The sequence below is a fragment of the Sturnira hondurensis genome, unplaced genomic scaffold (assembly GCF_014824575.4).
Source record: "Sturnira hondurensis isolate 20B ecotype Veracruz unplaced genomic scaffold, ASM1482457v3 Scaffold0016462, whole genome shotgun sequence".
NCBI lineage: Eukaryota > Metazoa > Chordata > Mammalia > Chiroptera > Phyllostomidae > Sturnira > Sturnira hondurensis.
Window position 1 is genome coordinate 8978053 of NW_028089093.1, and position 23980 is coordinate 9002032.

A 23980-nucleotide genomic window follows, 5' to 3' on the forward strand; every position below is an offset into this window, starting at 1 on the left:
TTTGACATTTTTTTTCTAATCCTGACAAACTGAGCCCAAAAGAGGCTGTTTCTGATTCTTCAGGGCATAAATATGTAAATATTTTAAAGAATTAGATTTGTCACCACAGCCTTTCTAGTGCCCAGAAACTCTTCGTTTCCTTGTAGCCACATACGGATGGCGAACAGTAACATTTGGTAACTGTGAAAGGCCGCTCGTTATGACTGGCTCTCTCATCTCAGGTCCCATCCAGGCCTCTCAGACTGACACGCAAAATCAGTTGTTCCAAAGAGATAATCTTATTTTAGAACAGACATTATGAATCACTTTAATCAGACCCTTCTTATCTTTTATCCAGAAAAACCGGGAATGCATTGTCAGAATGACTGGTTGTGTATATTTAACTTAGAAGAGAACATGTTTCGTAAGTGTAAATAATGATTGAAATAGCCTAAGTCGTGTTAGATTACAATTTAGAAGATCTAGAAATCACTTTCTTGTCATACTTTTCATCTAAAAGTAGCTTTAGTCATCTCTGAGAACTGTCAGTGTGGGAAGGGATTATAATGGCAAGGTTAATGACATTGTAAATGAAGCTGAAGAGGCCAGTGAGTTGAGTCTTTAAAAATTTGGCTTTGAATTTCAGCCCTGCCACATTGTGAGGTTTCTCCAAAACTGTTTCCTTTTCTGCTACAAAAGACTTACAGTAGCCTTCTTCCTGGGCCTTTTGTGAAACCCATAGAGTAATACATAAGCCTATTCATTGAATGGCACTTAATAAGCTCTCAATAAATGGCAGTTGCTATTATTGCTAATAATATGTAACTGCATATTAAACTTCATGTAGCCAATGGTCAATTATCTATGGAAAAAGAGGATACAGAATGCTTAGGCTACTGAATTAAAGGAATATTTTTAAGAATACTATATAGAAAACCCAAAATCTTTCTTTTCTTCAATGATAAAGTATAATATATCCATAATTCTTAACATTAAAGAAGTGCATCTCCTGTTAACTAATAAGCACTGCACTGGTCCAATTTTCTTGTCTTCTTTTATTTTCTCTTTCCACCCTCTGACCAAAATACTCATAAGCTCAGAAAGCCCAAATGTCAGCCAAGATGAGTTGAAAGAAAGCCAGAGAAAGAGCCTGAAGAGCCCACGGACTTAATACTTGTCCCTGGATAATTGAGAAATAGAAATAAGGATATCTGAAAGATCTCCTTCTGGTTTTCTCTCCTTGCACTGCTGGACAAATCACAGATTTTCTCCCAATAATGAGGTTTTTGTGTGATTGAAGCTGATTTTAGTTATCATGATACCTGTAAACCTAGTTCCTGTCTGGACTTTCTCGGAACACCCTTGTCAGCAGAAGCTATTTCCTACATGACCTATGCAAAGCTGACACAGATGTTGTAATGTTTATTTACAATTTGAAGACAAAAATATTTTATTGCAGTAAATTTTAAAGGGCAAACAAATAGAAGAATGTTTTAAGGGTGCATCCAATAAACATTTATTTAGCACAGACTGCTCCAGACACTGTGCTAGGTGCTGAGGTTAAGGTCCATGAAACAGCCGTTGTCTTTTGACCTCAGGAAACAGAGGACAGTACAGTGATGGTCCCTGAACACATTCTTGCACAGAAAAGCAGAGTTTATAAAATGAGACCTGCTCTGTACATCTTTCTAAATTAAAACAATACTAACTTTGAAAACTGATATAGACTGTATTTCTTTATGGTATGTATATTTCAGCATTAAAGGAATATATGTATATATTTCCAAAAAGGAAAACCAAATAATTTTTAAATGAAGATCTTAGTTTAGATAATTTTATAAAAGTTAAATACAAAGAGGCCATCATATTCCATTCTTCATTTTCAATAATTCTTTTGAAGTTACAGCCCTGGCTGGTGTAGCTCAGTGGATTCAGCGGTGGCCTGCAAACCACACGATTGCGGTTCGATTCCCAGTCAGGGCACATGCCTGGGTTGCAAGCCAGTTCCCAGCAGGGGACTCACAAGAGGCAACCATACATTGATATTTCTCTCCTTCTCTCCTTCTCTTCCCCTCTAAAGATAAATAAATAAAATCTATAAAAAAGAAATTAAAAAGAGAGACTCAGAGAACTGTTTTTCAGGTGGATTAAGGTAGAATAATTTATTTTAAATATATTTTGCTACCTATATTCAAAGCATATCTGCTAATGATGAACTGACTGGCCAGTAATTAAAAAGTGAAAGAAAAAAGAAATTAGTTAAAACTTCACAAGAATGAATATTTAGGTTTTTTTTTCAACATAAACACCATGTCCCATATTGATAAATTGACTTTTTTTCTCAATCCCTATTAGAAAACTTCTCTGCTTGTTAAATGTGGCCTAATTTTTCTAATACATTATGTAACATTCCCATGAGGGAATTAATTGTGTTTACCACACAAGGAAAGAAGAAAAAAAGAAGATGAGCTCCCCTATTTTCTCAACCTGAATTTATCCTCACATTTAATACCCCCGATTACCTGTACACCTTCAATTTGTGAATCCACAGAATTGTGGAATTTTCGATTGTATAATGTGGCATCACAGCCCATTGATAAATCATCCTCCAGTTGGTTGGTACACGATAATCTTTTTTTAAAAAAAAACCTGTTACCAAAGGAATGCTTTTGTCTGGCCATCTCTACTTTTTGTCTGGCCGTATCCTCTGTTAGGAAATTCAAGTGCAAAATGACTGCAAAGGAATTCACTGACATTCACCCTGGAGGACTATGGATGGTGGAGCTGGGCTCAGGGGTAAGGTGTGTTTTCCTCGTTAATCCTAAAGGCACTGGATACTCCCCCCTTGAGTCTGGAGGGAATTGGAGAATCAAACTCATTAATAAGATTAAGGTACTTTATTAAAATGAACATCCAAGTTTTCCCCAAACAGTTTCAGTTATTTGAGTGTATTCAGGAAAAATAAGTATTTATAGTAATTATCCTTAATTCTATGACACTCTTAGGATATATCATTCAGAATTTCCCCAAGCAACTCTAAAACTTACCTAATTGTTTAATGGTATTTTATACGTACATACACATCATATGTAATTTATATTATCTGTATGAAATATATATTTAAATTGGATATATATGTGTGTAAATTATATAAATATGTATATTTAAATACATACAAATTGGCAATATGTATATTTAAATTGATATAAAAAACTTCAAATTACAGGGAGAGAAGACAAACTAGATGCTTGAGCTAATGAAGCCTGCAATTAAGAAAATTGATAACTTATTCACATTCTATGATGAGCCAGTCAATTGAGTTCATATCACATGTTTAAGAGCAGCCACTTTCCCTGTGTTTGAATCGTGGTCCTACTGATTAATGGTGATGCAATCTTCCCAACATGCTTTAATCTCTCAGAGAGTCAGTTTTTTTTAAATCTATAAAATAGAACAATAAATGATACCTGCCTTATAGAATTGCTGTTAGGATCAAATGAGTTAACACATTAAAAGCATTTAGAACTCTGCCTGGGAAAAAAGTAAGCACTTAATAAGTTTTAGCTGTTTTTATTTTGATTTGCTCACTTTATAAAGTGCTTTTCATGTGTGAATCATATTTATACTGGTATGTCAATACAATTACAGATAGATAGATGATAGGTAGATAAAGAAAGAAAGAAAAGGAAGGAAGGAAGGAAGGAAGGAAGGAAGGAAGGAAGGAAGGAAGGAAAAGAAAGAAAGAAAGAAAGAAATCACAGTTCCTTGTACAAAGTTGGCATTCAATAGTTTTTGCTAAATGTGGTAGTAGAAAAATGACTAAAATACACATGTGAAAAATTAAACCAACTATTCATATTTATTAAGATGGTAACTAATAAATCATTTTGAACACATATCAATAATACAGACTAACATTATATATATTGACATTTAGAATTGCAGTGAAAGTACATGAATTTGCATTTGACATAAATTCGATTTTGTTATCAAATTATGCATTTAACTTTTCAGAATTTGAAAAATTAATTTCACTACTATTCACTATATTAGGAATTGCCTTTAATATGTTTTTCCCATGATCTTATCAATGTGGTAGCAACATCTGAAACAAATAGAGACTTTAAAACTCATAATATCATGTCTTTTTTCTAAGTTTATCTGCCTAGAAAAATAGCCAGGAATTGTAACAACAAAAGAAAAACATAAAATATAAAGAGATATAGCTTACTATATTAAGTTTCATCTTTATTATAAAATATTTTAAACTTACTGAAAATTATAGACAGACTCTGATACCTGTGTTATTGCTATACAGTTTTATCAACTCCTAACATTTTCTTTTTGATAAAAGACATTTGCAGACACTCCCTAAGCCCTCTGCAGCCTGCTTCTGTGTACCCGGGGGGACCACTAGGTAGAACTTAATGTCTATAATTCCTAAGAGACATATGAAATTAATGTTTGTTGTACATATAAACATGTGTGAATAGGTAATTTACAGTATTACTCCACATGATTTTAAATTTAAATTATTGTAACTAGAGTTATCCTTCTGCAAAGTCTTGCTCAATAATTTTTAAGGTACCTTTCTTAATATATGAATGTATATTTTACTCACTTTAACTTCTGCTTGCTGTGTCACTGAATGACTATATCTTAATGTACTTACTTATTCATTGTCTTATTAACATACTATTAGAGAATCAGTGTTGTGGTGAATGTTCTTGAACAAGATCCCTTGTCCATATGGTTGGGAGAATTTCTCTAGGGTAGAAGCAGAGTAAGTCAAAGTGGAATTTTTCGAGTGTTTGGTTAACTACATTGAAACTTCACTAGATATTGACAAGTTTATCTAAAATGTGTATGTGCAAATTTATACTCTGTCTGCAATTTGAGAGTACCTGTTTCTTTAAATCACTTCATAAACATTTCCACAAAATTTTTGCGATGACAAAATTGTCAAATCCTGTTCTTATTTTTGGAAATTCATATGAGTTGGCTAGAAGTCAGGAGAGTGTTGTTTTATTTCTTAAATTGGATTCCGTTCACAAAGACTAAAAGGTGAGTTCTTAGGACACATAAGTTTAGTGGTTCTCAGTCTTGTCTACACATTAGATTTACCCAGGAGATTGAAACAATTCTGATGTTCAAGTCTCACCACAGACCAATTAAAGCAGAATCTCCTTGGGGTTCAGGGAAGGAGGTGTTGGTGTGGTGCTGGCTGCCCCACCTTCCACCCTCAGAATGCAGATTTCTAAGTGATCCCAATATGCAATCAGTGTTGGTAATTACTGTCCTTGCATATGGCTGATGACAACAAGGAAGAAAGGAAGGGACGGAGGGAGGAAGGAAGGATGGGAGGGAAGGAGGGAAGAGGGAACGAAGGAAAAGAGAGAGAAGAGGGGAAAAAAAGATGAAAGTTGGTCATGGACTGGAGTGTTACTCTCAGCAGTGTTATCTAAATACTTGAGGGTCTGGGGAATAATGGTAGGCATTCCAGGATGTGGTGATGCTTACGATCAGCAGTGTAGCAAGGGATAGTCTCATAGATTTGAACAGAACTACAGATCAAGGGTCGGGATCCAGCCTCTTTAGAGACAAGTATGTTGTGAAGTCCAGGCTCATGACAATCCCAGAGAAGTAGGTTGGGGGAATTTACAGGATTCTGGTGCCCATAGGACCTGAGATAGAAGTCTAGGCAGAAAATTCAGAAAAAGGCAGGGAGCGTAGAGACAGTCCTTGTCTCTATGGGTACCATTGGCTCATAGCAAATAGCAATAATTCCTACCGCATCAGCTGGTTAATGCCAGCTACAGATGCTCTGTAAAACTTAATTAGGATAGGTTGTAGAAATAAGCTATTTTTATTGTTGTTCAAGTACTGTTGTCTCCATTTTCACCCCAACACCACCTCCCACCCTGGAACCTACCCCCTTTGGCTTTGTCCATGTGTTCTTTATACGTGTTCCTTGTTGGCCCTTTACCTTCTTTCCCCTATTATCTCTGTCCCCTCCATTACTGTCAGTTTGTTCTTTATTTCAATGTCTCTGGTTGTATTGTGCTGGCTTGTTTTGTTCATTAGGTTCCACTTATAGATGAGATTATATGGTATTTATCTTCCACCACCTGGCTTATTTTCCTTAGCATAATGCTCTCCAGTTCCATCCATGCTATTGCAAAGGATAGAAGCTCCTTGTTTTTTTCTCAAATAAGTTATTTTTAAACTTGCAGAATATAAGCTTCTATCTGTTGTTCAGAGTGAATGGAAAGTCAGGGATAAATTCAAATGCTCCAAGTTGTAATGAATGAGAAAAAAAAATTTGTTTTGGTTCATCATTTGTAGTATAAGCTATTGACATAAACCAAGAATTTATATTTAATTTAAATTGTTTTATAAATAGATTAAATATCCTACTTTCCTAAGCCTGTCAGAATATATTTGAAACATAAGCTTTATAATGTTCCTTTTTTATCCTTTCCTCAATCAAAACAATTATTACAATTTTTGTGTGTGTTTGGACCTAAGAAGTTATATAGATCTTTTTCTTAATTTCTCTTTTTTATTGTTGTTCAAATACAATTGTCTCCATTTTCTCCCCACCACTCCCATCCCCCAGCCATTCCCGCCTCCCACCCTCCATCCTCCTGCCTTTGGCTTTGTCTGTGAGTTCTTTATATGTGTTGCTTGAAGACCCTTCCTCCTATACCACCCATCATTCCCTCCCACCTCCCCTCTGCTTACTGTCAGTTTGTTCTTTATTTCAGTGTCCCTGATTATATTTTGCCTGCTTGTTTGTTTTGTTGATTCAGTTCTTATAGATGAGATTATATGGTATTTATAGAAAAATGAATTAAAAGGCCACTTGTTTTTGCTGACATGATTAGATGCAAAAATATTGGAAAGTTAAATACTGAATTATTATTTATGAGGCAAGAAGTTGCTAATGTTACTATATGGTTCATGTAATTATCTCCTTCACTCAGGAAAGAGGAAATTTCTAAAATTATAGGTTCAGTAGAACACCTGAAACCAATTTTTTGTTTTTTTCAGGAAAACTACTTTAGGGCAAATAAACCTAAAGGCATCCAACATATTTTAAAATTCTCATTGTTCATGTCACTTAAAATAAGTTTTGAGACATGAGGATGATGAGATGATTGCATAGTGATTCAGAACAAAATACCATCTTAAAATGTCTCCATGCACTTCAGGTTGACTCTGAAGTCACCAGTTTAGGTGAATAATCAAGATTACTCTCTCTTTTCTTCCAATTCAGTGCTGAGTACAAGAGAAGGACTAAATATGTTCAGAAAAGTCTTAATCCTGAGTGGAATCAAACAGTAATTTATAAAAGTATCTCCATGGAACAGGTAGGCAATGATTATTTTCTACGTGACAGATTTCATCTGATATAAGAAGAGTAATAACAGAATTACTGAAGGACTAGGACCTTAAATTCAGAGAGAATAGACTACGGTTAGAGCAGGAAGATGACAACCATGGGAAGTAATTTACAGATGAGTTGTCTAGTGAGAGGAGGGTTATTATTTCTCTGGAAGATTTCTAATGTGACTGCAAAGGTGAAGCTGAATATAAATCATAAAAGAAGTTTTTGAATTTAAGATAAGTTAAATTTACCTGCAGAAATAAGACAGTGCTACTATGTCTTTGGAGAATTTGCAGAAACAAATTCAAATACTTTATCTACACAGCCCAGACAGTTTTGCCACTATGAATGCCATATATTTAAACCGTATTTATAGATTCTAATTTCTATCTTTAAAGATGGGGTAGATTAACAGGGAATTAGCAAAATTTATAAAAGAGTAAGACCTTATGATACTATACTAGGTTAGACTACAAAACCATTAATATTTTGTATAACATTAAATATACGCCTAGATAGTTTTAGATAATATTTAAAGTATTTTTTACACTGTCCTAGGATAGAATGGACCACCTCAGTAACTTCTGAGGCCAATACATTTCTATCAGCCAATTACTTTAGCAAATAAAGTATTTTTATATAAAGGGAAAGACTCAAGGAAGTAAAAATAGGGGAGTCTATAATACCAATGTTATGAAAATTGACGATGAGAAATGATGTGAATGACCTTTCGCTTTGAACTGTAGCTCAAGAAGAAGACCCTGGAGGTGACAGTGTGGGATTATGATAGATTTTCTTCCAATGACTTTCTTGGTGAGGTGAGCCTTCGACTTCATTTCCCGTGTTTGCTTTTGTTGTGAACTGCCAATTAAAGCTTGATGCAAACCATACTTCTTAAGTTTATAGATAAACACTTCTGCACAAAGTCCTTGGATGGGTAGCATTTATGTTTAATTACCCTTTGAGTGTGAATAACAACACAATAAGTGGTTTTTACTTTACCACTTGCCTTACTTACTAATTTGTAACATTTTTTACTCATTTGCTTTATTGCACAGTATACACACAACAGTCTTAAGAATTCTAATACAAATACCACCATGAACATTATGATTTAAACTGTAAATGTGTTTTAAAAGTTTTGCAGTTCTTTTTGTTCTTAGGATATATCCCACCATTAAGGGTGGATATAGAGTCAAAGTGCTGTGTTTTAAAATTGCATGAACTAAGGTGGGGGATGCTGGTAGGAGCGGGGTACAGGACAGAGGGAAATAAAGGGGAGGAAAAATGGGACAGCTGTAATAGTATAATCAATAAAATATATTAAAATTTTTAAAAATAAAATGAAAATAAAATTGCATGGAATAATCTCTTGAGTACACAGTTAGGTTCACTCATTACATTTTGTTTTTAATTTTTATGGGGTTGCTTTTTTCAGATTTTTCATTGAATTTTTTGGAGTGACATTGATTAATAAAATTATATATTATTTTGATAGAAAGATAAATGATCATGCTTTGAATTCATATGCTTATGTTAAAGATTTAAGATAAATTTATTACATTATGAAATGAACTAGACTTTTTAAAAAGGAATCACTCCGTCGGGTTATTTAATTGCTCTTTCCCACTGCATGTAGGATGACTCGTTGTGGCATTCTGCATTCTTAATTCTTTCAAGTATCCAGAGAAAAATCTCTCAAAATATTTTAAGAAACAAACTGGAAAAGATAATAAGAATAGTTGTCTATACATTCACAAGGAATCTAACCTAAACATGAAATTTGGTAAAGTAGGCCTGATTCTGTGATTTTTTATGTATCATATTTCAAAAATATATATTTTGTTCAGTGATTTTTGCTTAGAGTGGAAGTTATAATAACTTATTGTTAAAAATCATCTCCAAAAAGATATAACACCTGGAAAATATGATGTCCTTTTGATAGGGATAACAGAACACATTTGTGTTAGTCTGGGTAGCATGAGGGCTTGTTTGATTCCAAGACTCTGTACCTTCCTTTTCCATCAGACTGGACCCTCTGACCTTCGCCTGTAGGTTCCATGCTGGGGCAGCCACTTGGGCTAACCTTGGTCTTACACAAGACTACTCTAAAATATACATTTGTAAGTGACTTAATGCCCTGTTTCAGAAAACTGGCTTAATGAAGTCCGTGTAATTTACATATATTTACCTGAACCTAGAACATATCTTCATTGTGCTGGTGTTCACTTTTTAGTAAGTCTAAGTGAAGTATAAGTCTAAGTTGCCAGCAATTGTAAGATGCACCATTATTGGTGGTGCATTAAGAAAGAAAAAATACTACCAATGAAGCCATGACACAGTGCTTTCTTATCCTAAATTGTTAGTTATATCCCTATTTCAGATGTAAACTAAAGTATGTTTTAAAATAGAGTGAATTAGGAATTGCAAATTAGTTATTCTTTTTTTATTTTAAGCTTCATAACTAAAATCAGTCTTCCAAACTGCTAGCCAAGTCAAGGACCAGAATGTGTCCATTTCACAAAGCTTTATTTCATAAGGAGATTGATTTTTTCATTCTACCTTTTACAGCATCACCAAAAAATTGAAGTAGTAGTCTAAGATTTTATACAGTTCAATTTAACCGAACATTCATTAAGTATCTAGTGTGCATCCGTTGTTAGGCCCAATATTATGGCTGAAGAACTATGAGGACGACAACCTCACTATCCTTGGGTTTATATTCTTGAAAAAGTTTCAGATCACAGAAAAAAGTAGCAAATTTATAATAGCTTAATTTATAAATTGTATTGATTTCACTGTCATTTTTTTAGGTATTGATTGATTTATCTAGCACATCTCACCTCGATAACACTCCGAGGTGGTATCCTCTCAAAGAGCAGACAGAAAGCATTGATCATGGCAAGTCCCACTCCAGTCAGGGCAGCCAGCAGTCTCCGAAGCCCTCCGTCATCAAAAGCAGGAGCCATGGGATCTTCCCTGACCCAGCCAAGGGTAGGAGATATTTCAAGTAGAAAGAGCTTTCGTCTTTTTGTTCACTCAGTTTCTTCTGCAATATGTACGCCTGTATAGTGAACCTATTTCGTGGGTTGAATTCTACTAGAAAGTATTGAATATAGTATAATGCAAAGAGTAATGGATATGGAATGAGGAGAAATGGGATGTGGTCTCAGATCAGCCCATGCATAGGTTTATGGCATTGTGATCTTCACCTCACTGACTCCATTTTGCAACCTGTGACATGGAGTAGGTTTGGATATATAAGCCATTGGTTCATTTCCAGCTTTCAAAACCCATGACAATATGATTTTATAAGGTGAATTGGGGTGTTTCTTAAAGAAAGCTTTAAAAACCCATGACAGGATGATTTTATAAGGTGAATTGGGGTGTTTCTTAAAGAAAGTCAGCAGTTCATTGACTAGACCTAATCAACATTATCATTTATACATATTTCTTCTAATTGTTGAAATACTTATTTTTCATAGGTATATTCATCCTTACATATTGCATATAGTGTATGATTATATATGTTTGCTTCCTCCTTTTTACTTATCACATCAAAAACATTTTTCCTTGTGCCCTGGCTGGTGTAGCTCAGTGAATTGAGCATGGGCCTGTGAACCACACGATCTCGGTTCGATTCCCAGTCAGGGCACATGCCTGGGTTGCAGGCCAGTTCCCAGCAGGTAACTCACGAGAGCAACCATACATTGATATTTCTCTCCCTCTCTCCTTCCCTTCCCCTCTAAAGATAAATAAATTAAAAATCTTAAAAAAAAACATTTTTCCTTGTCATCAAATTAATTGGTATGCTGAAATTTATTTAAACTTTTCATAAATGTTTGACTTGAGCTATTTCTATGACTTTTTAAAAAAAACAAATAGTATTTTGAAAATATCATCACCCTACATTGCTTTTGGAAATATGCACAGCATTCCCATTTGAAGGGGCTTTTCCTTTGGGAGGTTCATTACCAGTTACCCCACAACACAACATTAATCTTCATCACAAACTGAGTGAGATAACCATCCAGTGTCTTACATCAATATACTGAACTATTTATAAGCATTAAATACACATTTTTATATGGGACCTAATATTGCTTCCTTCTTTCCTACTCTCAGAAAGTACATTCAATTGAAAATGGGTCCTTTGCCTATTAGAAAGGAATGGATTATAAGGACAGGTGTTCTAGGAAATAGAAAACAGAGGCGATCCATTTCCAGTAAGCCACTAAATTGATATGACAAACCACTGACTATGTGGGTGCTATAGATTTATTATGGGTGAATTTTATAGATTACTGGTGGATTCCACAAAGCCAGATCAGCCCTGGCCTGATTTACATTCTGGGAGATCATTAGTATAAAGACCTCTCTCTCTCTCTGACTATTAGGATATGCATATACATTCTCAAAGTCACCTGAGGTGAGGATTCTACAATCTTCACCTTTAATATATTCTAGTGACCCACAGGTCTTCATCCAAGAATTCACATTCTACTTACAGCTCCTCTGGTGACAATGTTAGAATTAGCAGAATTGCTTGGTGAAACATATGTTCATTCACATGAAGTTAGTTAGAATGTATTCCTCTTCTCACACTTTTCAACATTGGATAACATTGTTATCCATTTGCCTTTACTCCTCAAATTGTTTCCCAGATATTTACTCATATTACTGTATGGTGAGCAGTCCCATAAAAGAGCTAAAGAAACAGATTAACCTAAATCTCAAGACAGTTTCAAATTACGTGAGACCAAACTTGACAGAAGGAATGCCTGGGGAAACGTTAACTCATGTTTCGCTCTTTTGTAACCAGACATGCAGGTTCCCACCATTGAGAAATCCCATAGTAGTCCCGGTAGCTCGAAATCCTCATCTGAAGGCCATCTCCGCTCTCATGGACCATCTCGCAGCCAAAGCAAAACCAGCGTCACTCAGACCCACCTGGAAGACGCAGGGGCTGCTATAGCCGCTGCTGAAGCTGCTGTGCAACAACTCCGCCTTCAACCAAGTAAAAGACGCAAATAAATTCCTCAGCATGGCAGCTTAATGTTCATCTGTTGCCTTCCTTTCCTGCTGTCCTTTCCTGTTTGCTTTCTGTTTTTGGCACACCCTGCTCACTCTGTTCTTTGTCCCTCTGTCTGTGTAAGAACTATCAATACATAAATATGCTCTTTCTTATTTAGATTTCTTTAATTTACATAGAGTGCAGTAAAACTGGCTGTTTCTACTCTGTCTCCACCATCCATCCAACCTGCCCCATGGTGTTTGGTGGCTGTGTCTGTGATGTTCGTAGGCAGACGATGTCATGTGTCCTTTTTGTGTGCACTAAACTGTCCTTTAGAATATAGGAATTACAAGCACAGTGGCTGCCCATTTTCCAGGCATTACACACACACACAGCACACACACAAGCATTTAAAGCAGATTATCCATGAGATTCTCAATTCTAAAAACACTCAGAAATTTGAGGCAGAAAGGGAATATGACCAACAGTCATGTTTTAGAACCTAGGGGGAAAAGCCATTTTAAGCTTAAAAATATTAATAGATTATCCATGTGAAACATTGCCATTTTCCACACGGGAAACTTTACGGTCTTTTGGGAAAACAAATCTATGAAGAAAATCATGTTTCTTACATTGTCAAGAAAGAATATAATATTACAGTGTATATAAGCATACATGATGAGGCAGTACAACCTCATTGAGGAACATAATCAGGTCCGTTCTTTTGGATCGTACTTTGTATATGATAACAGAGAACGTACAGGTTATTTTTCTCTAACCTTTGGAAATCCTTTGACAGTCAAATGTCATTTAAAGCATAACAATTTACCCATCTTAACTCTGCATTTTCATTTGGTTTGTGAAAACTTGGTCAATTGATACATAAAACCTTAAATAGGGATTTTTACAAATGTAGGTGTGCTGTTACTTCCAAGAGGCACTAACCAGACAGTGGAGAAAGAGGAACACATTCCCCCAATCTCCCAAAGTCATCATTTCCAAAGAAACAGCCAGTTTTAACCCCCTTTAGTGCTGTGCATGTGGTGTCATTTCGGCATTTGAAAACACAACTTATTTCAATAGAGCAAAAGATCCCTTCTGTTTGCATGACTAACATTTAAGCTGGTTTCATCTGAGGATACATACTCTGGGTTTCCATTTCACCCACACTGCCCCAGCAGCACATAAAAGCGGTCAGTCTAATCATGCCAGGAAGCAGCACAGACACAGCATAGCAGGAGTCCTCCCCATTCAAAGAACTCAGTCTGATAATCTGCCTCCACCAGCCAATGGCAACCAAGACCAAAGCCAGCTAGCCCTCAGGAAGGTGATGTCTGATGGACCAGTCAAGCCAGAAGGAGGTGAGCAGAAAGGCGCTGTTCAAAGCACACAGCAAGAACATTCCCCAAATTTAAAGCCCTCATCTTTTAATTTTTAGAGATTGTCTGATAAAATATGTTTATCCACTTTTTAATGTGCTTTTGTGGGCATGGCATTTCAGGACTTCATCGTCACCGTGTAAGTCCCAAGATCAGTCCCATGATATACTGACTACAGTGATTTGTATTTTTCTATGCACTGAGCATCTTTTGACTTTTGTTGGGAAATAGATTAATGGTATTCATATGACAGAATGGAATGCATGCTACTAACCAAATCTGTTCAAGCATGACTATAAATATGTTGCATTGTGATAAAACTTTAAACTGCTCTCAAGTTAGTGTACCAGCTAATAATGTAGATCAGTTTTTGTTACATATCATTTCAAGTGTAACTTTTAACAAATTCAGTGGATTTTGGAAATTCCTAGAGGAAAGTGAAGGAAAAATTGTTAATGCACTCATCCACCTTTCCACGGTGAAAGTTCTCTATCCGACAAACAGACATTTTCCACTCATGTTTCCTTAGTTGTCAAGTGTATCGTGTTGGGCATGTGAATATCCAAGTGCCTGTGTAATAAATAAAGTATCTTTATTTCATTCATAAACTGCTGGGTTCTGAGCCATTGTTATATGATGCAGCCTAAAATGAGTGTGTCAGTTTTTGCTTTCTCATTTGACTCCTTGCAGTAGACTATCCATAGTTACTGCTCCATTGTTGGTGAGAGTTGTAATGAATGATAGAGCTTTGGGGAGCAGACCAAAGTTTCATGTCAAAAACATTATAAGATAGATAGAAAATTATTTCAGAATACAGAGCTTACATAAACATGTAAGTAAGTAATGGAGTTGGGCTACTCTAAGGCAAGGCTTCCACTACTTCTTTCTCTCACATCTGATCTGCTCCACAATCTTCTCAGTTTCCTCGATAGAAAAAGACAGATCCCATGTGCCCTTGGTCTGGAGATGCATCTAAACTTTATTCCATAGCTGTGATCAGAAAAGAGAGCACATTTATATCTGTCCCTAACATGACACAGCATTTGTGGCATTTTCCTAGGGAAAGAGTGCCACCACCAGTGATAAAACTCAAACAAGGGTGATTATACCAATTATCTTCAAAAACATAAAATAAAGTTAAAAATATAAGATAGCTATGTTTGCCCCTGAGGTCTCTTCCACCCCTAAAATACCTGATTTTATGATTCGATAGTTCCACAAAATTAAAATCAAACCTTGTACTATGCTATAGAAGTTGTCTGTATTCTCAGAAAATTAAAAAATATAATACACTCTTGTCCTAACTAATTAGACGTTAGGGGCCATGGAAGATGTATGAGGCGGTATGGAGGGGTGAAGCATTGTGATGTTCCATGAATTAGCCAGGTAACTAAGGAAACAATTGGCTTAAATGTTAGCATAATTCTGAGTGTGCCCAATTTATAGATTAGCTCCAAAGTACAAATTCTCTTTTCTAGTTAGCTTTGCTAGTACATTCCAAAAGTACTTAAGAGTCTTCCTCTCACCTTTTTTTCATCAAATAAGTTTTGTTGATTTCTTAATGATACTCATTTTCTTCCTTCAAATAGTTTGTAATTATAAACATCGAAGTAGGCAGTTGCTTCCTTTATTTCACATTCTGTGTTTAATTATCATGATTTAAGTTACTGTATAATATTTTGCCCATTAAAAAATAAATATTGTTAACATTTCAGTAAATTGTTTTTAATCCCCTTTTTACAAATAATACTCTGATGGATATTCTCATATATTTAGGGTGCTATGATTGAATCTTCAAGTCATTCTTTATTAAAATTACAATCAAAAGAATATCAAGAGGACATAGTATGGATTATTGTTTAACTTTATTCTAATAGGTGATAAAGCAAATGCCCTATTTTCTAAAATAGAGTTACATTATATCCCTGGTACTAAAAAGTTACCAGGAATATAATTCAACCATGCATTTTGCCAAACAACTAATTGGCAAATAAAGGATTAAATTTATATAAAGTGCCATATAATGAGTTCAAAACTTACAGAGTAAAAGGGGTAAGAGTTGCAAACATACAGTCATCAACTTCCTGTTCACTCACTGCAGAATGAGTATTAGTATTGATTTTAATACATTGGAGAAAAGTCTCCCACTTTAATCCTCACAGTCAAGCTCACATAATCCCATCTGCCTTCTGAAAACAATGCTCTGTATTGAAATAATTCTTCACGTTGTACAAAGTGTTTTGCCGCCCATTTCTCATGTTATCGCACCTAGTACATGAGGTATTTATTGCAGATAGTTTTCCAAGCGAGCGATTGGAGAGTCAGGGGACTAGAAGAGAAGAACACATAGCTAGACATTTTCAAAATCAGCAGCATAACCCTTGTCTTGTTACTAAGCCTAAGCCTTTGTGTTTTATAAATACATTGGCTTCTTGAATTTAAACTCCCCTGATTTCAAGAAAAACAACTGTCATTTACTTATTTTTTTTCTTATCCAAGTTCCAACAAATGATTAGAGGTTGCTAGAAATAATGTCAGAATACAATTGAGATGTCCTCTGCCTACATGATCCTCTTTTCTCAAGGCTGATGATTAAACCAAGAACCAAGAACATAAAATCCTCTCACGGCACAAGTGGGATGCGTCAGTATCTGTAGTCATTTCTGTCAAGGGGGACAGAATTGTCCCCAACGAGCTGTTCAATTTTTTTTCCTGAGCTTTTCAGCAGATTTCTGCTTGAAGTAGCATAAAATATGGGTCAGGCAATAATTACGGAGTGAGCCAAAAAGAATTTTTTCTTTCCCTCTGGGATTTAGTTGCACGGCTGAAAACCTGGGGGGAAAGATGAGACAGAGTGTGCCAGAACGTCCTGACGCCGAAACAATTCTCTGTGTTTAGAAATCCCTGGAAATGGTTTTTTCACGCCAGTTGTTTTGGTTGAACACAGGCCCTGTCATTTCAGGTGACACCGACCAGGGAAGAGAGTTTAAAGAGTAGATGAAAACAAAACAAAACAAATTGAAGCATTCTTAAAACCTTAATAATGAATTTATTTGACATTCAATGTATTACATTTTAAGTTCAATTTGAGAATCCTGAGTTATTTTTTGTTTGATAGTAAGAGTTTTGTTGGGTTTTAAGTTCCCAGCCAGTAACACAGAGTAAATAGAAATTGTCCCCCCAGTCTGGGCAATTAGAGCTATTGGGATGGATCCGTGAGGTTAGGTGGGAAGATGAATCTGGGCGGGGACTATGATTTCAGTTTGTTGGCGTGGCCGAGTCGTAGGAGACAGGCCTGAAGCTACTTCCACAGACCGCTGCTGGAAACCCCACTTTCAGTAAGGCTCGTGCGGCACCTGTCAAAGAAGGGCTTCGTATTCTTATGTTGCTGGGGGAACCCTTACTCAGCCATCACTCTGTGGGGGTCACTCTCCTGGGCAAGTGGTAGTGGGTGGCTGGGTTGGGAAGCAGGGCGGACACTGGGCGTGAAGGGAACCGTTACAAGATGTGTTAGCTAATCAGTGTCTCATTCTCTTCGAACTGGAAGGAGATGGTCAGTTTTGGTCAGAAGGAATTTTGCATTCCCTGTTTATGGAGAGGGTCCAAAAGAGAAATCAAGGAGAAGAGAAATCAGAATGAGTTTGTTGTGAGGTGAAGTCTTCTGTAACATTTGTAACAGGTTAATAAAAACAGATTTATATTCCTCATTGCAATGTGTTCGTAAAACAGAAAAAAAAACCCTTAAAAAATCCTCGGATAGTTTACTATAATTAAAATGAAACTGGAATGATTTGAACACAGCAAACATAAAACAAAATCTGAAAGAATTAAATAGGATAGCAGCTTTCAAGCTTCTATGCCTAACTTCTCTGGAAATGAGGTTTTTGTTTCATTTTGTTTTGGTGTCTCTGAAAATCAAAATGATTGGTTTTTCTAAAGTTTTGTTCAAGAGTTACCATCATTCCTTAGCATGATTGATTAGGGCTGTCAACCCTTTCTCTCCTAACAGTTATTGCCAGAACTGTCTCTGCTCTACATGCAGAGTGACAGATAGTGAATGAAAGCTCTGACCATATGACGCTGTCTCTTGTTCATGGACCTTCATTCACAAACATGAATCCACTGACCTACCATCAATGGAGATTTTTGTACTTTTCCAGTGGTAGCCTTGGGTTGGCGTGAAGCCATCCACATAGCATATGTCTCATTCACACTGGCAACTTCTGTGTTCATTTCATCTGACATGAATAGCAAGGCCAACTGGCCCATCTAAGTATCACAGTTGTCTTCAGTATTGCCGTGCCTCAGTCAAATGATCTACCTAGGGGCCAGTATAATTGGATGCGACTGTTAATACATTATTTGAGAAGAAGAGGAAGGCCTGATTTTAACATGATGAAGTTCCTTAAGTACTTTTTATGATGTGTCTTTAACAAAGTTAAACTTAATTTTTAACATTAAACTTACTTTAGGCTCAAGAAAATCGTTTTAAAAAAGTTAATTTATGGAATTACCACCAGAGAGCAGAACTCTGAGGAAATGAGACAGACAAGTAATAATGGCAAAAAGAAATAAGAAGCATGGAGCATGAGAAGGCTGATGGGGACACAGTGAGGGAGCCTGGACAAAGAGTACAATATGACCATGGGGCTGGGAACGTTGTCGCCTGGGTAGGAGGGGTCATAGAACCCGGGAAATGCTGCCGAAGGCAGTGAAATCCCAAAGGCGTTATCTGGCTACTTAACAGTATTGCCTAAATCCATATATCTCACTATCCATGAGTCACTTATTTTTTTCCCACTTTTCATCCACATGTATTACATTATGTAAAATCATGATATTTCACCCATTCTCATTGTACAAGATAATTTGGGGGGGTGACATATGGGTAGGGGGTAGGATAAAAGGAATCTTCACGTGTCCTGAAGCAGATTGGGAAACTACCCTTTTTTCATTTTATTTCATTACTGTGTGGAATGTGTAATTAATAAATGATTAATTGTTCATGTTTTAAATGAAAACATATTAGAAATACAGGATTTTGAATAAAGACAAATAATATAGATAGATAATTGTAGCTTAATACATTAATACTTCAGTATCTCATCTTTAAGATACTGAAATATAAATTTTAATTAATTAGTTAAACTGATAATTTGAACAGAAACCGATCAGTATATTGATATTACAAATCAAGAAAAAACAGATAAGTTTTGAGAAGAAAATCCTTGATAAAAGTCAGAAACTTGAATCCCTAATTTTAAACGTACAAGAAAGACAGTAGAATAAAATTTCTGCTGTATTCTTGAAAGAAAAGGAAAATTGGCTTCTCTTCATTACAAACTCACAACTACATTTTTAAAATATAATTAAAATTATATTTTAAATGTAATATAAAATATATTCATGTATTTTAATTTGACTCTATAAAATGAACTTAGAATTTATATAGAGATATAAAAAAGGACTTAATAGCATATAATTCAAATTTCTATATATGTAAATAACGATTAAACTTTTGAACTTTATATAAACAACTATTGAACTTGTTATACCATATAATTCAAATTTCTGTATGTGTAAATAACTATTTTGTCTCCAACTATTAATGAACAAGAAAATTTTAAAAACTTTATGTGGAGAAAACCCCTTTTGTGAAAGAACTTATATTATTTTATGACAGCACACCTCATTATTTATGCTAGCTCTCTGCATGTCATAAAGTAGCTTTTAAAGCAAAGAAAGGACAGACAAGCAAATCATTATGATAGATGAAATTTTTAATTCAGATCTTATATTCCTGGAGTTTTGAAGTTCTGAATGGAATAGGTTTAGAAGAAGATTTTAAAAATTTAAAAAGATAACAATATCAATAATAATAAATATTTTCAAGAAAAGCTAACAACTTGTTTTTTTTAGTATAAAAATAAAAGACACCATAGAATAAGTGTTAATGTATGTAGTGGTTGAAGATGACTGTCATAAAAGCCTGGTGCTAATTGTTTTTTTCTCAGCTTCACAGTTAATACTTCATTTTTATACTGTAGGTCTAGACCACTATTTCTCACAGTGTCCTTGACCCCTCTAGTTAGGGGTCTACAAGATCAAAAAATTCTTCAGACTATTACGATGTTATTTGCCTTTTTCACTCTTACTCCTTCTCAAGGGTATAGTGGAGTTTTTTGCATTTACATGAGATGTCAGACTACTTTGGTGGCTAATGGAAGATGTACTTGATTGTTTATTTTTAATTGCTTTTCAATTTTTAATATAAATGATAGGTACAACTCAAAGTTCTTTGCGAAATTCAATAATTTTTAAAAATGTGAAAGGAGTCCATCCATTTCTTTCTCTCTCTCTCTCTTCCTTCCTTTATTCCTTTCTTATTTTTATTGTTGTTTGAGTACAGTTGTCTCCATTTCCCCACCACTCCCTCCCACCCCACCCATGTTCCCTTATGTTCCCCTGTCACCCCTCTCCCGCCTCCCCTCTGGTCACTGTCAGTTTGTTCTTTATTTCAATGTCTCTGGTTGTGTTTTGCTTGCATGTTTGTTTGGTTGATTAGGTTCCACTTACAGGTGAGATCAAAGTGTTCCATTTATCAATATAGATCAAATTGATCTATACCTATGCACAATCATAGTTTTTCTAAGAGCCAAAAACATTGGATGATTAGAGGTTTCTTTCCAGAGATGATTATCATATTTGTCTCTAAATTTGTATGCGTTTCATCTGTTATATTGCATATCAGAACCCCTTCTTTCCTTTCTCATTTAATGTAGTTACTGACAACAATTTTTCATTTTACATTTTTACTCAAAATATTTTCTTAGAAAGCATTTAGATTAAATTATGATTATATGTCCATATTCATTCTTTCTTAACTTTTAAATCTGACTGGTAAATTGCCTATCAGCTAATCATGCTGTTCCCAAACTAGGGTGGAGTGAGAGAGAGTATTGTAAAAGTAGAATAAGTTTAATGTGCCCTTATCTTAAAGTAAAATTTATTGGAAAAAACAACTTTATAAATTATTTGGCTTTTATACGTTTTTTCACCGTATTCTCTATGTTCCTGGATCTATATACTGCAGATTAATTGTGTTGGTGGAAATAACAATAGAAAAACTGAAGGTCATCACTTTGATTCGCTTCTGAGGAAAAATTAAGCTTTTACCTCGTACCAAATTCTTGACCCTAATTTTCAAGTATATAATTTAGCATGTTTTTAAATAATTAAGGCTAAAAAGAGAAAAATAAAATATGTATTTATAATTTATAGAAAATAGTATGAGACTTACCTATGTTAATTGTTCATCATTTATTACGTTCACATATACATGTTTATTTTTAAATGAATATTATGTTCCAGACCTCTTCAAAGTGTCAGCAGTACTGTAGTTTACAAAATGGACAAAACCACCATCCCTGTGAAACTTTCATCCCAGTATTGCTTATTGAATTACCAATTAAAGATATCTGGGAAGAATTATGAAGAATGAGAGAGAGTTTTGTCCACTCTCAACTGGGATTGAAAGAGAAAAATGCATTGACTCATGTTTATATGCAACTAATCTTAATCATGTCTAGAAATACCTGGAAGCATAATTAATTATGTTTTTATTTGTCCTGGCTCTGATTCTTGCTAATAGTCTTCACAGTCCACTAGGATATAATCAACTACAGGAGGAGAGAAAGCATGTGAAATCATTTATTTGGAAGGTTAGAAGTTCATGAAATTAATGAGAAGTTAAATCACATGCAACTGGACAAGTCTTTATCAAATAATTGTCTAAACTCCACTTTGTAGCCATTGACTACATTTGAGTGATGTGAAGAACACTATTCACTGTTTGTTGTAGTATTAGCCATATAAGTCAGTCTGCTATTATTATTAACCATATTTTTCAAACTCTAAGATGTACTTTTTTACTACATTTTTTGCTTCAGAAATTTTTTTCTATTTTTCTCCTTTAAAACATTGGTACATCTCATGGCGCAAACCCCAGACGCACGTAGGTTTTAGGGGAGAAAAATGGGGAAATTTTTGAAGCAAAAAATGTGGTAAAAAATGAGTATTATAGTCTTAAAATATGGTAATTTGTATTTATACTGGGAATATATTTTCTTTGAGCAGGATTTTTATATAAATCAAACTATTTGGATTCCACTTAAGGACAATATCTTTGTTATTGAAGTATTCATGTTCTAAGTCATCATTTTAGAGTGATGTAGAAACATTTTTCAAATCTATTTTCATAATTACTCAGATACTTCTGCATGTTTTGCAACTGAACTGCAAGACAGAGGATCGTTCTGCTTCAAAGGAAAATGAAATGAATATTGACAAATTAATAGTTGCCCTTGAACACTTGATATAGATCTTGAATGTTTTTTATTTCAAACATTATTCATTATTTGTTTTTTAAAAATAAAAATCTTTATTGTGTTACAGTTGTGCTTACATCTTTCAGGACAAGTACCAAAACTTGGTACTTCATAAATTCTTTGTTACTTCTATTTATTTTGACAGTGCTAGAGTTTAACCTAAGTTTATGAAAGATAAAATGTACTCACCTTCTTAGTTTTCATTTATAATCATGTCTTAACCAATTTTTCCATTATTTCCTGTAAAATTTTAAGCCCACTTAGGTTGTATTTACTTTAAATGACTTCTTCCAAACCAGTTCGGAACCAAAAACACCTTTAACAAGGAAGAGGCAGCTAAAAGGCAACATTATAGCATAAATGCAAGGACTGTAGTATACTGAGCCAACACATATTCACTTAAGAAAAAACCCCCGTGCACCATGTTATTAGTTAAACTCACTTCACTCTCATTTCCAAACACCTGTTACGTTGAAGTTGCATGCGATTGCTTCTCTTCCCCAAGTGATCATTGAAGAACCTGTCTGTTATCTACAAAGACAGAGAACGAGTGAATAGGGAACATGTGGGTACATGGAAATTACTGATAGGTAAAAACAGATTATTGAACCGGTCATTAGAATGTCATGAACAACTTAGTCATAAAGTCAGTGTGGTTGGAGAGGGAAGGATGTGAACGTGATTGAGATCTTTGCCACCTTTTCTGGAACACAAAAATAGTGGGGTCACCTCTCCATCGCCCTCTCTGAACAGTGCTACTATGTGAATAGAGAATTTGTTGAGACAAGACATTTTGATTTTTGTAAGGAAAAAGATACTTCGCATTCCATTTCTCATGGTTTGTTATGTTTTTAATGCCTTTGGTTTTCTTAAGCAGTAATTTTTCAAATAAAAATATTTCAGTTTCCTTTGTCTGCCACTCCCACTTACCAAAGTTTACAAAAGACTGACCTAGAAGTCAAGAGTTGTCTATTTTCAATATTTTTTTATCTGTGAAAACTTGTATTTTGGGAGTATGTGAAAACTTCTACAAAATATTTCAACTTTCTTTGTCTTCCACCCCCAACACCACCAACCAAAGTTTACAGATGACTGAGATAGAAGGCAGAGTTACCTATTTTCAGTGTTTTTATCTGTGAAAATTTGTAATTTGGGAGTATGTGAACACTACTACCCCTGTCATTTTTCTAGTACCTAATTTATTTTAAATCTTTCCAAAATAGATAATGAATACATTGAAGTCAAGTTAGAAAAATATATTAAACTTCTTAGATTCTTATAAGATGCACATCTCTTCTTAAGCAAATACCCCTGAACTTCAACTGGACATATTTAAAAAGTTACTGGACAGAGTTTAAAGGGAAAACCTACCAAATGATGCTGTTAACGATGGAACTTAAAAGTCATTTTCAGGTACACACTCAAATCAACAAATGAGATAAAAGCCTCTTTAGTAACAGAGTCAACGGGATGCTAACGGAGGGATGGATAGAGGGAAAGACAGGCCGTGGCACTAGGGAGATAGAGGCAATCACTAAAACAAATACCAGCAAAGTTAAAGCTGGCTAGAGAAAAAGAAATACCTACTCTAAATACATAGTTTCTAATATAGTTGGATGGTTATTTCAGTTCCATCATTAAACAACTGGAATAAACAAAATAATTATTAAATAATTTCTTTTAATTTCAAGTAGTTGACCTTAAGTCCTATAGAGTGTATTTATGTGTATAATATTAATATTATATCAACCAAGTGATTGGGAAATTGCAGGCTACCTGCATTATAAATTATTCTTGAAATATTTGACAGTTTTGAGTGGGACCAAAGGAT

The 23980-nt window shown here is 34.8% G+C and overlaps 1 protein-coding gene and 1 pseudogene across 1 annotated transcript in view; one reads left to right on the forward strand and one right to left on the reverse strand.

The window, feature by feature from the left end:
• PCLO (piccolo presynaptic cytomatrix protein) overlaps window positions 1-23980 on the forward strand; it is a 371031-nt gene that overhangs the window by 293083 nt on the left and 53968 nt on the right. The window contains exons 17-20 of the mRNA XM_037066144.1: window positions 7259-7352; window positions 8116-8187; window positions 10183-10363; window positions 12192-12386. Coding sequence (XP_036922039.1) covers window positions 7259-7352; window positions 8116-8187; window positions 10183-10363; window positions 12192-12386 — 542 coding nt within the window. The remainder of the gene's footprint in view (window positions 1-7258; window positions 7353-8115; window positions 8188-10182; window positions 10364-12191; window positions 12387-23980) is intronic.
• On the reverse strand, window positions 7917-8008 carry LOC119001006 (uncharacterized; annotated as a pseudogene).